Raw genomic sequence first — 14,105 nt, forward strand, 5'->3', positions numbered from 1 at the left:
CACATTTCCAGTACTTTGCATTTTTTGGTTTTGAACTTCATTTCCCATTCTTGCCTCCATGCAAAAATAATATCTAGATCCTTTTGCAATAGTCTACCATCCGCCTCATTTTTCACTCTTCTCGTGGTTTCTGCGTCATCTGCAAACATGTTGGCATAACTTGTTCCTTCCATCATGTCACTGACATAGACAAGAAACATTATTGGTGCAAGCACTGAATCTTGTGGAACTCCACTCATTACTGTTCTCCAGGTTGACCTCTTATCCTTTACTACTGTCCTCATGTATCTCTTTCAAAAAGTCTTTCGTCCATTCAAAGGATTACAAAGGCGGAGCATGCCGACAGGAGACCTTTTGATCCATATCTAGGTCGGATGCGAAAAAAAATCATATTAATAATAAAATAATAAATAAAAACTATGATAATGTAAATAACAAATAAAATACATAAATAAATGCATAGGTATAGTTAAATAATAAACAAACAGGTAAATAGTAAATAATATTAAATTGACCTATAACTAATAATAAATTAAAATCACAGACAAATGATAACAAAACAAAAACAAATAATATAAGATAAATTATAATTACAGCACCTTACTTAGGTATTTATCTAAATGATTCTTAAAGCTTCGAACTGAACTACATTGCACTACCTGTGCAGGAAGTTTATTCCATTCATTAACTACACGGTTGGCAAAGTTGTTTCTACCTACTTCCAAATTGAATCTATTTCCGGAGAGTTTGAGACCATTGTTTCTTGTCTGATGTCAATTCCCTTTAGAATTTTAAAGACCTGTATCAAGTCACCTCTGAGTCTACGCTTTTTTAGGGAAAACAGATTCATATGTTTTAGTCGATTTTCATATGATTTATTTTTTATATTTGGAATCAGTTTTGTGGCTCGCCGTTGTACTTTTTCCAATCTGTCAATGTCTTTAATGAGATTCGGTGACCATACGGAAACAGCATATTCCAAATGCGGACGAACTAACGATTTATATAGCTTGTTAATGAGTGATGGACTTTTGAAATCAAAAGATCGCGCAATCAGTCCTAGAGTATTATTTGCTTTCTCAGAGGCTGAAATACACTGCTTGGATGATTTGAGGTCGTTACTGATAATTACGCTGAGATCTTTTTCACTATCCACTTTTGTTAACGAATTTCCAAATAACTTGTAATCGTACTTACTGTTATTTTTACCTATGTGCATTACTTTGCATTTACTTGTGTTAAATTTCATTCTTATACTTTGCCACTCAGTCTTCCAATGTGCTCTAATTTCCACATAAGTGGACTGTGAGGTACTTTATCAAACGCATCCTCTAAGTCCAGGTACACACAGTCCACCCACTCCTCTCTCTCTTGTATCACATCAATCACTCTCGAGCAAAACTTAAAAGGTTTGACACACATGACCTCCCAGATCTGAAGCCAAACTGACTGTCTGTCTGAATGTTCATCTCTTCTAGATATTGGTCCATCAATCTTTCACAATCCTTTCACATAATTTCACTATTGTGCTAGTTAGTGATACTGGGTCAGTGTGGTGTTTCCTTGTTTCCATCTTTGAGAATTGGCAGCAGGTTTGCCCTTTTCCAATCAAGCAGCACAATGCCTTCATTCAATGAACATGTAATCAGACTATGGATTTTGTCCGTTTGTTGTTCCCTACATTCTTTAAATATCCAGTTTGAGATCTTGTCAGGTCCTGAAGCTTTTGTCACATCCATTGGCTACCCCCCCCCCCCCCGTGTAAGGGGGGAAAAAGCCTTTGGTATATGTACACTCACTATCCGAGTTACGACCTAGATCGGCTCCGACCAACCGGTCGTAAGTCGAAACGGTCGTAAGTCGAAACGGTCGTAACTCGGACCATATATGATGCAGAGCGTAAATCCAGCTCAAATGTTTCGTTTGTGGCTTCCTTGTAGAACATTCTCAGTGTATGCAAAATGTCCAATACTCTTTGATTGTTATACTAAATAATAAATTAATAATAATAGATTAATAGGATAGGGTAAAGAAAGAAAATATATTACACAGGATTCTTATTAGAGACCGAAAATACAAATTAACACAAAGATACAAAATATAAAAAATAGAAAATATGTAAAAAAAAAAAATAATAATAAATAAAAATAAAATCCACTTTTTGGTTGCACGTCATCTACACTTTCTTCGTGCGTACGGTCGAGGCATAATTAATAAAAAGAGGTTGAAGTAATAAAGGCATTTAAAATAATTCCCTCAAATGTACATGAAAACACGTACAAGATTTGCATCTATGCACTGGGCTCAATCGTCGCCTCCCATGCGAAAACGTTCGGTCTCTCTTCATAAGAAAAGAACGATAATCATAGCATAGCGTTATTTCATCAAATAAATATTTTATGCATGGAATAGTACAGTGAGATATATTGTTTTATTGAATATAAGATATTATACTTCAGAACTCCAGGAATATCATAGACTTGGGTTAAAGCTATTTGTATCCATGTTCGTACACTACAGCTTTCGACTTTCGACCAATAGAGAACTCGAACCAGAATGAAAAGTACAAATGCAGGACTACTGTAAACCGACTGTCTGTCTTGGCTTTCGGGGAAGCGTGTATCACCGATCTGGCAAAACTGCCCTTTCTGACCATTCCCACCTGCCCTGATTATCCGTGGGAACTGGGAATCGAAATACGGTATAATATCAATTCCAGTAAAATTATGGTATATGGTAGACATCGTATGGTAGATGGTAGACACACACTAAATTATGGTAGAAATGCCATAATTATGGCAGACAGCGCAACCTTGGTGAGATGCTGTGCTGTGCTGCCGCAACTGTCGTACGGGATGCTGGACGCCACGTGCAAACGTACAGTAAACCACTAAACTCATAATATGTGCATGTAGGCATCTGCTGAATGTGGTCGTAAGTACGGGTGGACGTAAGTCGCACAGGTCGTAACTCGGATAGTGAGTGTATGCAGTATGTACTGTATGTCTTGGAACATACTTTTCCATTCCTTCCTTATAAGTTTTTGTCAAAATTTTCCATTTCTCTTCTACTGTTGTTTCCTCGTCGTATATCCTTTCCCAGTCTGCTTAAAAAAAAAAAAAAAAAAAAAAAAAAAAATCTCATTTTATCAAAATTTGTTTTTCCATACATCATTCTTCCCTTTCTATATTGTTCATCTTATCCCATATACTTTTCCTTATTTAGTTCCAGTTCAACTAATATGTGGTCACTTTTGCCTAGTGGTGTCTTATATTCAATCTTGTCCACTATTTCAGGTTCTGATGTGATTATTAGGTCTAGTCTCAATGACTCTTCCTCATTTCTATACCTAGTATTCTCTTGTATCCATTGTGTCATTGTATGTTCTATAATCATATCAAGTAGTACATTTCCCCATAGGTCATCTCCACCCTTCACTGTCATCTCTTCCCAGCAGATTTCTTTCAATTAAAGTCACCCATTATAACTCTTCTTCCTCCATCTTCCATTATCTTATTTAGTGTTATCCTTGTGTCTTCTAACATATTCTTGTGTTCGCTCTCTTCCCACGAAGCCATTTTAGGAGGCACATAATTTACCACAAACTTCCTGCTCATCTTGACCCTGTCCTCTATTTCCATCATAATCATTTCCACTCTATTCTTTCCATATGTAACATTCCTTATGTTTATATCCTTCTTAATCAGAAACATAACTCCACCACCTTGTTTTACTTCTCTGTTTCTAATTCAATAATTATATACACCATGCCCTGTTGGGTGGTAATGGACTTTCAATTTTGTCTCCACAATTCCCATTGTGTCAGGTTCCTTTTCCATCAGGTAATCATTCAGTTCATTCATGCATGTTTTTAATCCATCTATATTTGTGAAGGACACTTTTAATTTTCTGTTAGCTCTATCCTGTTTTCTGTTTCCCTTCTGTTTTTCTCTCCTATGAACCATTTCCTCACTTTCACATCCACCACTCTCCAATAGAATTTCTCTTTGTCTGATTCTGTTCTGTTCTTGTTTTTTTTTCCTTAGCTTCAGTTCTTTTTGTTTTCTCTTCCTCTCTTTCCTCTTTATTCATCTCTCTTTTTATCCATACCTGTTTGTACTGATCATTTTCTGCTAGTTTTCCTGTTTTTGTTAAGACATTCTCTGCTGTCGTTTATGACCTGAATTTAACTTTAGTTGATCTGGTCTTGTCTATACTGTATTTCCCCTGCATATATATTTCAATTTCTTTCACCTTCTTGAAATATTTCTAGTACCTTGTTCACTCCTTCTTTATCATCTCTTATTCTTGTAGTCCTATTAGGATTATGTTTCTCTTCCATTCCTAATATAATTATAATTTCTTTTTATCTGCTAAGTCTCTTACTATATTCTCTTTCTCTCTCATCACTTTAATAACTGTATCCTTAGTATGGTCCTTCATCTGTAGTTTCACTATATCTCTAGATATTTTGCTATTCTGCTGAACCTTTTTCCAACCACTTACCTCTTTTTCTATGGACTCTTTATTATTCCTCTTTAATTCCTCATTCTCATCTTTTACTTCTTTTAACTGTCTTTTTAATTCTTCTATTTCTTTATTTAGGTTTGGATCTCTTTCTTTAGTTCTTCCAATTTATCAACTCTTTGTGTAATCAGTGCCAGTTGACCAAACCTAACCTCCCATGATTCATTCACTTTTGGTTGTTAATCGAGGGAGGTTGTTACCTCCTCCCTCATTAAATCCATAGAAATAATTGTCTCCATTTTCTTTTGTGATGCTCTTATCTATTTTCTAATTTTTATGCCTTTACTGATTTCTTCAAAGTCACTTGTGTCATCTGCACATCTTTTGTTTACATTCCTTCTGATGTCCAGGGCCCGTTCGTCCCCTTCCTCATTTTCTTCAATAATCCCTCCCCTTCTCCTTTTTCTTCACCTTCCCACTACACCATGAGCCTTCCCCTTCCCTACTAATACAACACAGGTACTTCCTAAAGTTGAAATCCATGAAAATTGCGTTTCTTTCCGGAGTTCCAATCTTCGTCATCTGTCCAACATGTGTGTGTGTGTGTGTGTGTGTGTGTGTGTGTGTGTGTGTGTGTGTGTGTGTGTGTGTGATTCACCTTGGTCTTTGGATCACATGTTGTACTCATGATCGACAGTTATTTCCCTCCCGGAGGAGAGCTCAGAGATCGTATATCCAATCTATGGGTAATGCTATGACCTTACACGCACACACACCCCCAGCGATACTGAAATAATTTCAGCCCTGGGCAGGATTCAAACCAGGTACCGACAATACCTCCGTAATGACAGTCTGAGACTCTACCAACCGCTCCACCGAGTCGTGTGTGTATTTTATGGGAAGGGGAGCTACACTTGTGGTGTCCTGCCTCTGTATCTCGCAGTGTCTAGTTTGCTCTTAAATTTGTGAATGGTTTTTGCACACACTACTGTGTGTGTGTGTGTGTCATTCACCATAGTCTTGGATCACGTGTTGGGCTCACAATTGCCAGTTATTAACCTCCTGGATAAGAGCTCAGAGCTCGCATGACCGATCTATGGGTAATATCGTAACCTTACACGCACACACACACCCAACTCCCTGCCCACAAGAGTTGGAGTAACAACCTGCAGTGCAGCAATACAGACGCTCCTCTACTTACGTTCATTCATTTTACGTTTTTTCGATTTTATGTTTGAACTGACTGTAAAAAAAATTTGAGTGAATTTTTTAGTTTAGCGCGCTCTCCGTAGTTCAAACGATACTTGTGCATGACGCTGCGTCCATTGTTTACATTGCACAAACAACAAACTGAACATGCCTTGCCCCCCCTCCTCCTCCTCCACCATCTCAATTTATGTTGCTTGAATTTAATTTATTTGAAATTAATGTTATTATTTTAAAATGTTATGTGTATAATCAATGATTTAGGGGTGTTTTATAAGATACGGTAATAGAATTTATGGATGTATAGTACAGTAACAACTTCCGTTCATTTTCAACTTACGTTCGGCTGTTCGGAACGTAACTAAAACGTAAGTAGAGGAGCGTCTGTACTGAAATTATTTCAGCCCTGGGCAGGATTTGAACCTAGACTGCCGAAGCAGCTGGCGAGAACTCTAACCACTTCTCCACGAGATATGTGTATGTGTGTGTGTGTGTGTGTGTGTGTATATTTACCTAGTTGTATTATACGGGAAGGGAGCTATGCTCATGGTGACCCGTCTTTTATCTTTCAGCATCAAGTTTTTTCTTAAAATCTTGAATAGTGTTTGCACACACTGTTTCTTTATCTAAATTATTCCACGTATCCAGTACTCTATGTGGGAAGCTATTTTTTTCAGATCTCTTCCATAGTTATCCTTTTGGAGTTTCTTTTTGTGTCTTGTTTTTCCACTGTCCCATTTTAATAAATCATTCCTATCTAGGATTTCCATTCCTTTCATGATTCTATAGTCAGCAGATCTCTTTCTCTTCTTTGTTCCAGAGTTGGTAATTCCAATTTGGACAATCTTTGTTCGTATGTTAATTTTGGAGAGAGTTGATGCCAACTTTGTCATTGCTCTTTGTATTCTAATTTCTTTATATTCATTTTAGTACTAGGTGTCCATAGTGTTGCTGCGTACTCCAGTTTTGGTCTTGCGAAACGTCGTACCAATAAAGGTTTCGATATCACGCGGTGTTGATTCTCACAGTCTTGTCGGCTTTTGCCTTTGTGTTTCAATATATTTTTTAATCATTTCCTCATCCAAGTAGTCAAATGAAGGTTTCTCTGACTATTTTACTGATATGTTTGTCCGGTGTCATGTCTTTGCTGATTATTACTCCAAGGTCTCTTTCAGAGCTCACTTTTTTGACTTCTTCAGCAATTTTATAATTTCTTGATATTCTATTTTCATTTTTTCTAAACTCCATTATACTATACTTCTTGATACTGAGGTTCACTTCCCACTTTTAAGTCCATTTCCAGATTTTACCCAAGTCTAACTGTAGTGATTCACAATCCTCCTCTGCTCTTACTTTCTTTAGTATTTTTGCGTCATCTGCGAAGAAATTCACATAACACTCCACTCCTTCATCCATGTCATTTATATATATGTACGTGTGATTCACCATGGTCTTGGATCATGTGTTGGACTCATGATTAACAGCTATTTCCCTCCCAGAAGAGAGCTCAGAGCTCATATGTGACCAATCTATGGGTAATACTGTGACCTTACCTGCACACACCCCCAACTCCCTGCCCACCAGAGTTGGAGTAACTACTTGCACCACAGTGATACTAAAATTATTTCAGCCCTGGGCGGGATTTGACCTTAAACCGCTATAGCAGAGGTTGCAAAAGCTACCACTGTGCCGTTGTGTGTATGTCATAAATATAACAAATATTACACCAAAATGAAAACATCACAATGGCAAAATCTACTCTCTCACTCCACCAGATTCAATGAACTTTAATTCTGCTTGGCTTATTCAAAGATAACAATGCTAGCAGAAGCATCAAACAAAATAACCAAATCCAAACATTTCCTTTTCCATATCTCTAGAATTTCTTGACAACTAGGAAGCAGAATGTAAGATACAATCTTTAAGTGAATTCATTTCTCATATTCATTCAGGAATTGGAAGATCAATTGCCATGTGGAGGTCATCCACCTGTCATGACCCCTAACCAGCCCCCAGCACTGATGTGACCACCAAAGAGATGGACAAGGGGACACAGGAAATGCTTCACTTATCAACACTTCGTCATTAAATATATCTCAGCAGCACACCACTCTCCCGTTCTTTCTATCCTCCCCAACCGAAGTAAAACATAAAATTTATCTGTAGCCATCTGGATTGTGTACAAAACAAGTAATTACTTGGCAGGAGTAAACAACGTCAACGATCAGTGAACTAGGCCACGTCAACTCGATCAACAATATTTTTTTTCAATTTCCTCTTGATCTTACGGTCATAAGTGGCTCACACGCTAATGTTGGCGACATATTATGTATTCTTACCTCTTTATCCTTCAGTCCTAGTAACAGCACCTCCTCCATCAGGGTCAGACGAGTTTCCTTAGAGTCTGCATCATCTATGTCATCTTCACTCGAACTTCTCTTTTTTTCGTCATCACTGTCGTTATGATTCCTATCTGATGTTTCTTTTTGAGCGTTCCTTCTTTGGATCAAACCGTCTGGTCGGTTCATGATGCCTCAACTACATAAACGCCTGAAATAAGAGAGTTTGTCGCTGAACTAAGAATCCACAGTGCCAACTCGACAGACAGTAAACACTGGCTGTCACGCATGCTCAATACGTATATGTATTTTGTACAATATATTAAGTTTAAAATCCATGAAATATATCATAATTTTACAATAGACAAATAAATAATAAAATTACTGATAAAATCACTTATTTATCTTAAGTTGTATTTCTCCTGCGCATTAAATATTACAAACATTTACTTTAAGAAATTGCCTAGAATTAGTTTTCTATCATAATGAACATAGACTTTAAATTTCGTTACATCTTTCTCCTTTGTAATTTTCCTCGTTGAATATAAACGTTTTCTTATCTTTTCTAATATCCATATTTTCCCCTGTTTTTTAACTAAGAGGGAGGGAGGGTGAATGGGAGTGGAATAAGTGGGGATGGAATGTGTGGGAGTGGATTTTATGCTTTTATTTTTGGCTACCTCCCTTGTAAGGGTGGAAAAGCCATTGGTGTGTATATATATATATATGTATATATATATATAGATATATATATATATATATATATATATATATTTATATATATATATGTGTATATATATATATATATATACATACATACACACACACACACACACACACATACATCGGGACACCACGAGCATAGCTCCCCTTCCCGTAAAATACAACTAGGTAAATACACACACACACACACACACACACACTACAGAGAGATCTAAATAAAGTACAAGAATGGAGTAGGAAATGGGAGATGGAGTTCAATACAAAAAAGTGTAGTATAATGGAATTTGGAAAAAGCAAAAACAGAATAACAGGAGCATATAAATTGGGAGAAGAAGGAATAAAGAAAGTAGAAAATGAGAAGGACCTGGGAGTCATGGTTATGAATAATATGTCACCTGAGAAACATATAAATAAGATTTTTGGAGAGACTTATAATCTAATAAGAACAATCAAAGTTGCATTTACATACCTGGATGAAGAAATGGTGAAGAAAATTCTAATCACCCTGATAAGACCAAGATTGGAATATGCAGCAACGATATGGTCACCAAGTACAAAAAAAATGTATAAAAAAACTTGAAAGAATACAAAGAGCAATTACAAAATTGGCACCAACACTCTCAAAACTATCATATGAAGAGAGACTAGAAAAACTTGAACTACAGACACTAGAGCAAAGAAGAGAGAGAGGAGATTTGATAGCTATTTACAGAATCATGAAAGGCATAGAAATTACTGACAGAGAGAATCTGATAAAATGGGATGACAGAAATACTAGAGGACACGGAAAGAATTAAAATAAAAAAAGACAGCTATAGAAGAGATTTGAAAAAGAACAGCTTTCCTCACAGAGTAATAGACAGTTGGAACAAGTTAGATGATAAAGTGGTGTGTGCAAAAACAATACATGAATTTAAAAAGAGTTTAGATAAAATGAGATATGAAGACGGGACCTCACGAGCATAGCTCCCCTTCCCGTAAAATACAACTAGGTAAATACACACACACACACACACACACACACACACACACACGACTCGGTGGCGCGGTTGGTAGAGCACTGGACTGGGAAGTACGGTGGTGCTCGCAGTACCTGGTTCGAATCCTGCCCAGGGCCGAAATTGATTCGGTATCGCTGCGCTTCGGGTCGTTACTCTGACTCTCGTGGGCGGGGAGTTGTGTGTGTGTGTGTGTGTGTGTGAAAGGTCATGGTATTACCCATAGATCGCTCATACGAGCTCTGAGCTCTCTTCCGGGAGGGAAATAGCTGTCGATCACGAGTCCAACACGTGATCCAAAGACCAAGGTGAATACACACACACACACACACACACACACACACACACACACTCGGTGGCGCAGTCGGTAGAGCACTGGACTACCAGTATGGTGGTGCTCGTAGTACTTGGTTCGAATCCTGCCCAGGGCCGAAATTATTTCGGTATCGCTGCGCTTCGGGTCGTTACTCTGACTCTCGTGGGCGGGGAGTTGTGTGTGTGTGTGTGTGTGTGTGTGTGTGTGTGTGTGTGTGTGTGTGTGTGTGTGTGTGTGTGTGTGTGTGTGTGTGTGTGTGTGTGTGTGTAAGGTCATAGCATTACCCATAGATCGGTCATACGAGCTCTGAGCTCTCTTCCGGGAGGGAAATAGCTGTCGATCACGAGTCCAACACGTGATCCAAAGACCAAGGTGAATACACACACACACTTTTGTCGGATGGACGGCGAGGATTAGAGTTCTGAAGAAAAAATGAAATTTTCGTGGACCTCAACGCAAAGGAAGTACCTATTGTATTTACAGGGACGGGGATAACTCGTGGTGTCGTGGGAGAGTGAGGAAAAAGGAGAAGGGGAGGGATTACTGAGGGAAATGGAAGGAAATGAGGAAGGGGAGGACTTGCTCCAGGAGGCCGGACGTCTTGTAAACAAACGAAGGATCGATGATTCTGGTGATGGGATTAACAAAATTGTAAAGATTAGAAGTATAGATAAGAGCAGCACAATGGAAGGTGAGGATAATAATTTCCAGGAATTTAATGAGGGTGGGGGGGATACCAACCTCCCCCGATTGGCAAGACTAGAAGAGAAACTTGATAAAATGATGGAACATTGGGAAAACAGGTTCGGTAACGTAACCAACATTGCGCAGAGAGTTGAAAAGTTGGAAGAACTAGAGAAGGCGAACAAAAATTTAACTAATGAAATAGAAGAATTAAAAAGACAGTTAAAAGAAGTAAAAGAGGAGAATGAAGAATTAAAGAGGAATAATAAAGACAACAAAGAGGCCATAGCAAAAGAAGTACAGGGTTGGAAAAAATCCAGGAAAACAGTAAAGTTGCATTTACTGACATAATTAAACAGCAAATGAAAGAACAAACTGAAGACTCAGTAATCAAAGTGATGAGACAGAAGGAGAATATAGTAAGAGACTTAGCAGATAAAAAAAAAAGTATAATTATATTGGGAATGGAAGAGAAACATAACCTAGATAGAACTTCAAGAATCAGTGAGGAAAAAGAAAAAGTAAGCAGCTTACTAGAATTAGTTCAGGAACATGAACCTGAAATCATGAAACAAATTGAAGAGATGTTTAGGCTCGGAAAGTATAGTACAGATAAGACCAGACCAATTAAGATTAAATTCAGGTCACAAACAACAGCAGAGAATATCTTAGCAAAAACAGGTAAGCTAGCAGCAAGTGAACAATATAAAAAGGTATGGATAAAAAGAGAAATGAATAAAGAGGAAAGCGAGGAAGAAAAATTGTAAAGGAAAGAAGCTAAAGAAAAAAAAAACGAGACCAGAACGGTGTCAGAAAAAAAAAAAATTCTACTGGAGAGTAGTGTATATGAAAATGAGGAAATGGACCATAACAGAAACAAAAAAGAAACAAAGAATACAATGAAAATAACAGAAAATTAAGAGTGTCCTACACAAATATAGAAGGATTAATAACAGGACTGAATGAACTGAACGAGTATCTAAAGGAAAAAGAACCGGACATAATGGGAATTGTAGAAACGAAATTAAAAGGTCCACTACCACCCAACAGCATAGGACACAATGCATATAACTATTGGATTAGAAACAGAGAGACAAAACAATAGGGTGGAGTTATGTTCCTGACTAAGAAGGATATAAACGTGAGGTGTGTCACATATGGAAAGAATACAGTAGAGATGAATATGATAGACGTAGAAGACAGAGATAAGAAGAGCAGAAAGTTTGTAATAAACTACGTGCCCCTAAAAACAGCCTCGTGGGAAGAGAGTGAACATAAAAGTATGTTAGAGGACACAAAGATAACATTAAATAAGATAATGGAAGATGGAGGAAGAATAGTTATGATGGGTGACTTTAATTGCAAAGAAGTCTGCTGGGAAGAGATGACAGTAAAGGGTGGAGAAGACTCATGGGGGAATGTTCTACTTGAGATGATTATTGACCACACAATGACACAATGGATTCAGGAGAACACTAGGTATAGAAATGAAGAAGAACCATCGAGACTAGACCTAATAATCACATCAGAACCTGAAATAGTGGAAAATATAGAATACCAGGCACCAATAAGTAAAAGTGACCACATATTGATAGAACTAGAACTAAATGAGAAAAAATACATGAAAAGAAATTGACAATATAGAAAAGGAAGATTAATGTATGAAAAAACAAATTTTGATCAAATAAGAGAATTCTTTCAAAAGGAAAACTGGGAGAGAATACACAAAGAAGATACAACAGTAGAAGAGAAATGGAATATTTTGACAAAAAATTTATATATAAAAAAAGGAATGGAAAAGTATGTCCCAAGACAAAAACAAGAAAACGAATATGTAAAGTGCTGGTACAACAAAAGTTGTAGAGTGTTAAAAGACAAAAGAGACAAAACTTGGGCCAAATGGAAGAAAGACAAAAGACCTGAAAAATGGAAAATATATACTTGCTATAGAAATGAATGTGTACAAGCGTGCAGAGAGGAAAAGAGAAAATATGAAAAAGATGCCATAGAAAAATGTAAAGATCAACCAAAACTATTTTACAGATTTGTAAACAACAAACTGAAAAACAAACAAGATTTGGAGAAATTAAGACAAGGAGGAGTTGAATACACAGAGGAAATAGAAATGGCAGAAATTATGAACAGGCATTTTAAATCAGTGTTTACAAGGGAGAATATACAACCCGAAGAGATCGAATGGAAGGAGAAAGTCCCCCCTATAAAATAAATAGAAGTAACAAAGAATGAAATAATGAAACACTTGAGTAATCTTGATGTTAGAAAATCGCATGGACCAGATGAAATAGCAAACTGGATTTTGAAAGAATGCAAAAATGAACTACCAGACAAAATACATAGCATAATAAATAGTTCCTTGAAAGAAGGAAAAGTTCCAGAAGATTGGAAAAAAGCAAATATAGTACCTATATATAAAGGAGGAAATAAAGAAGACCCTACCAACTATAGACCAGTCTCTCTAACAAGTACAATAGCAAAAATATGTGAAAGAATTATCAAAAGTAAATGGGTAAAATATATATATATATATATATATATATATATATATATATATATATATATATATATAAAACGTGCTAAATCCAAGGCAATTTGGATTCAGACAAGGACGATCATGCGTCACCAATTTAATATGTTTCTATTCAAGGGTAAAAGATATAATACAAGAAAGAGATGGATGGGCTGATTGTGCATTTCTAGACCTAAAAAAAGCTTTTGACAAAGTACCACATAAGAAGTTGCTTAAGAAATTAGAAACTGAAGGAGGAATACAGGGCAAACTGCTTAAATGGATGGAAGACTTTTTGCAACAAAGAAAAATGAGAGTAGTGATAAGAGACAAATACTCAAATTGGGATGACGTAATAAGCGGTGTTCCACAAGGAAAAGTTCTGGCCCCAATAATGTTTGCTATATATATTAATGATATGGATGAAGAAATTGAAAGTTATATGAGCTTCTTTGCAGATGATGCAAAAATATTAAAAAAAAAAAAAAGTGAACACGGAAGAAGATTGTGAGTCACTACACAGTGATCTAAAGTATGGGAATGGAGTAGGAAGTGGGAGATGGAGTTCAACACTAAAAAGTGTAGTATAATGGAATTTGGAAAAAGCAAAAACAGAATAACAGGATCATATAAATTGGGAGAAGAAGGAATAAAAAAAGTAGAAAATAAGAAGGACCTGGGAGTCATTGTTATGAATAATGTCACCCGAGAAACATATAAATAAGATTTTTGGAGAAACTTATAATTTAATAAGAACAATCAAAGTGGCATTTACATACCTGGATGAAGAAATGGTGAAGAAAATTCTAATCACTCTGATAAGACCAAGATTGGAATATGCAGCA

The 14,105-nt window shown here is 36.7% G+C and overlaps 1 protein-coding gene across 1 annotated transcript in view; it reads right to left on the reverse strand.

Moving 5' to 3' along the window:
- The window catches only part of sau (Golgi phosphoprotein 3 homolog sauron), a 55,269-nt gene extending 46,964 nt beyond the window's left edge, over positions 1–8,305 (reverse strand). Inside the window, exon 1 of the mRNA XM_076210207.1 lies at positions 8,013–8,305. Within this exon, the coding sequence (XP_076066322.1) occupies positions 8,013–8,201 (189 nt within the window). The 5' untranslated portion in view covers positions 8,202–8,305. The remainder of the gene's footprint in view (positions 1–8,012) is intronic.
- Between the last annotated feature and the right edge of the window lie 5,800 nt (positions 8,306–14,105).

Source organism: Oratosquilla oratoria, chromosome 27 (assembly GCF_046742065.1).
Source record: "Oratosquilla oratoria isolate Oo_2021 chromosome 27, ASM4674206v1, whole genome shotgun sequence".
Lineage (NCBI taxonomy): Eukaryota > Metazoa > Arthropoda > Malacostraca > Stomatopoda > Squillidae > Oratosquilla > Oratosquilla oratoria.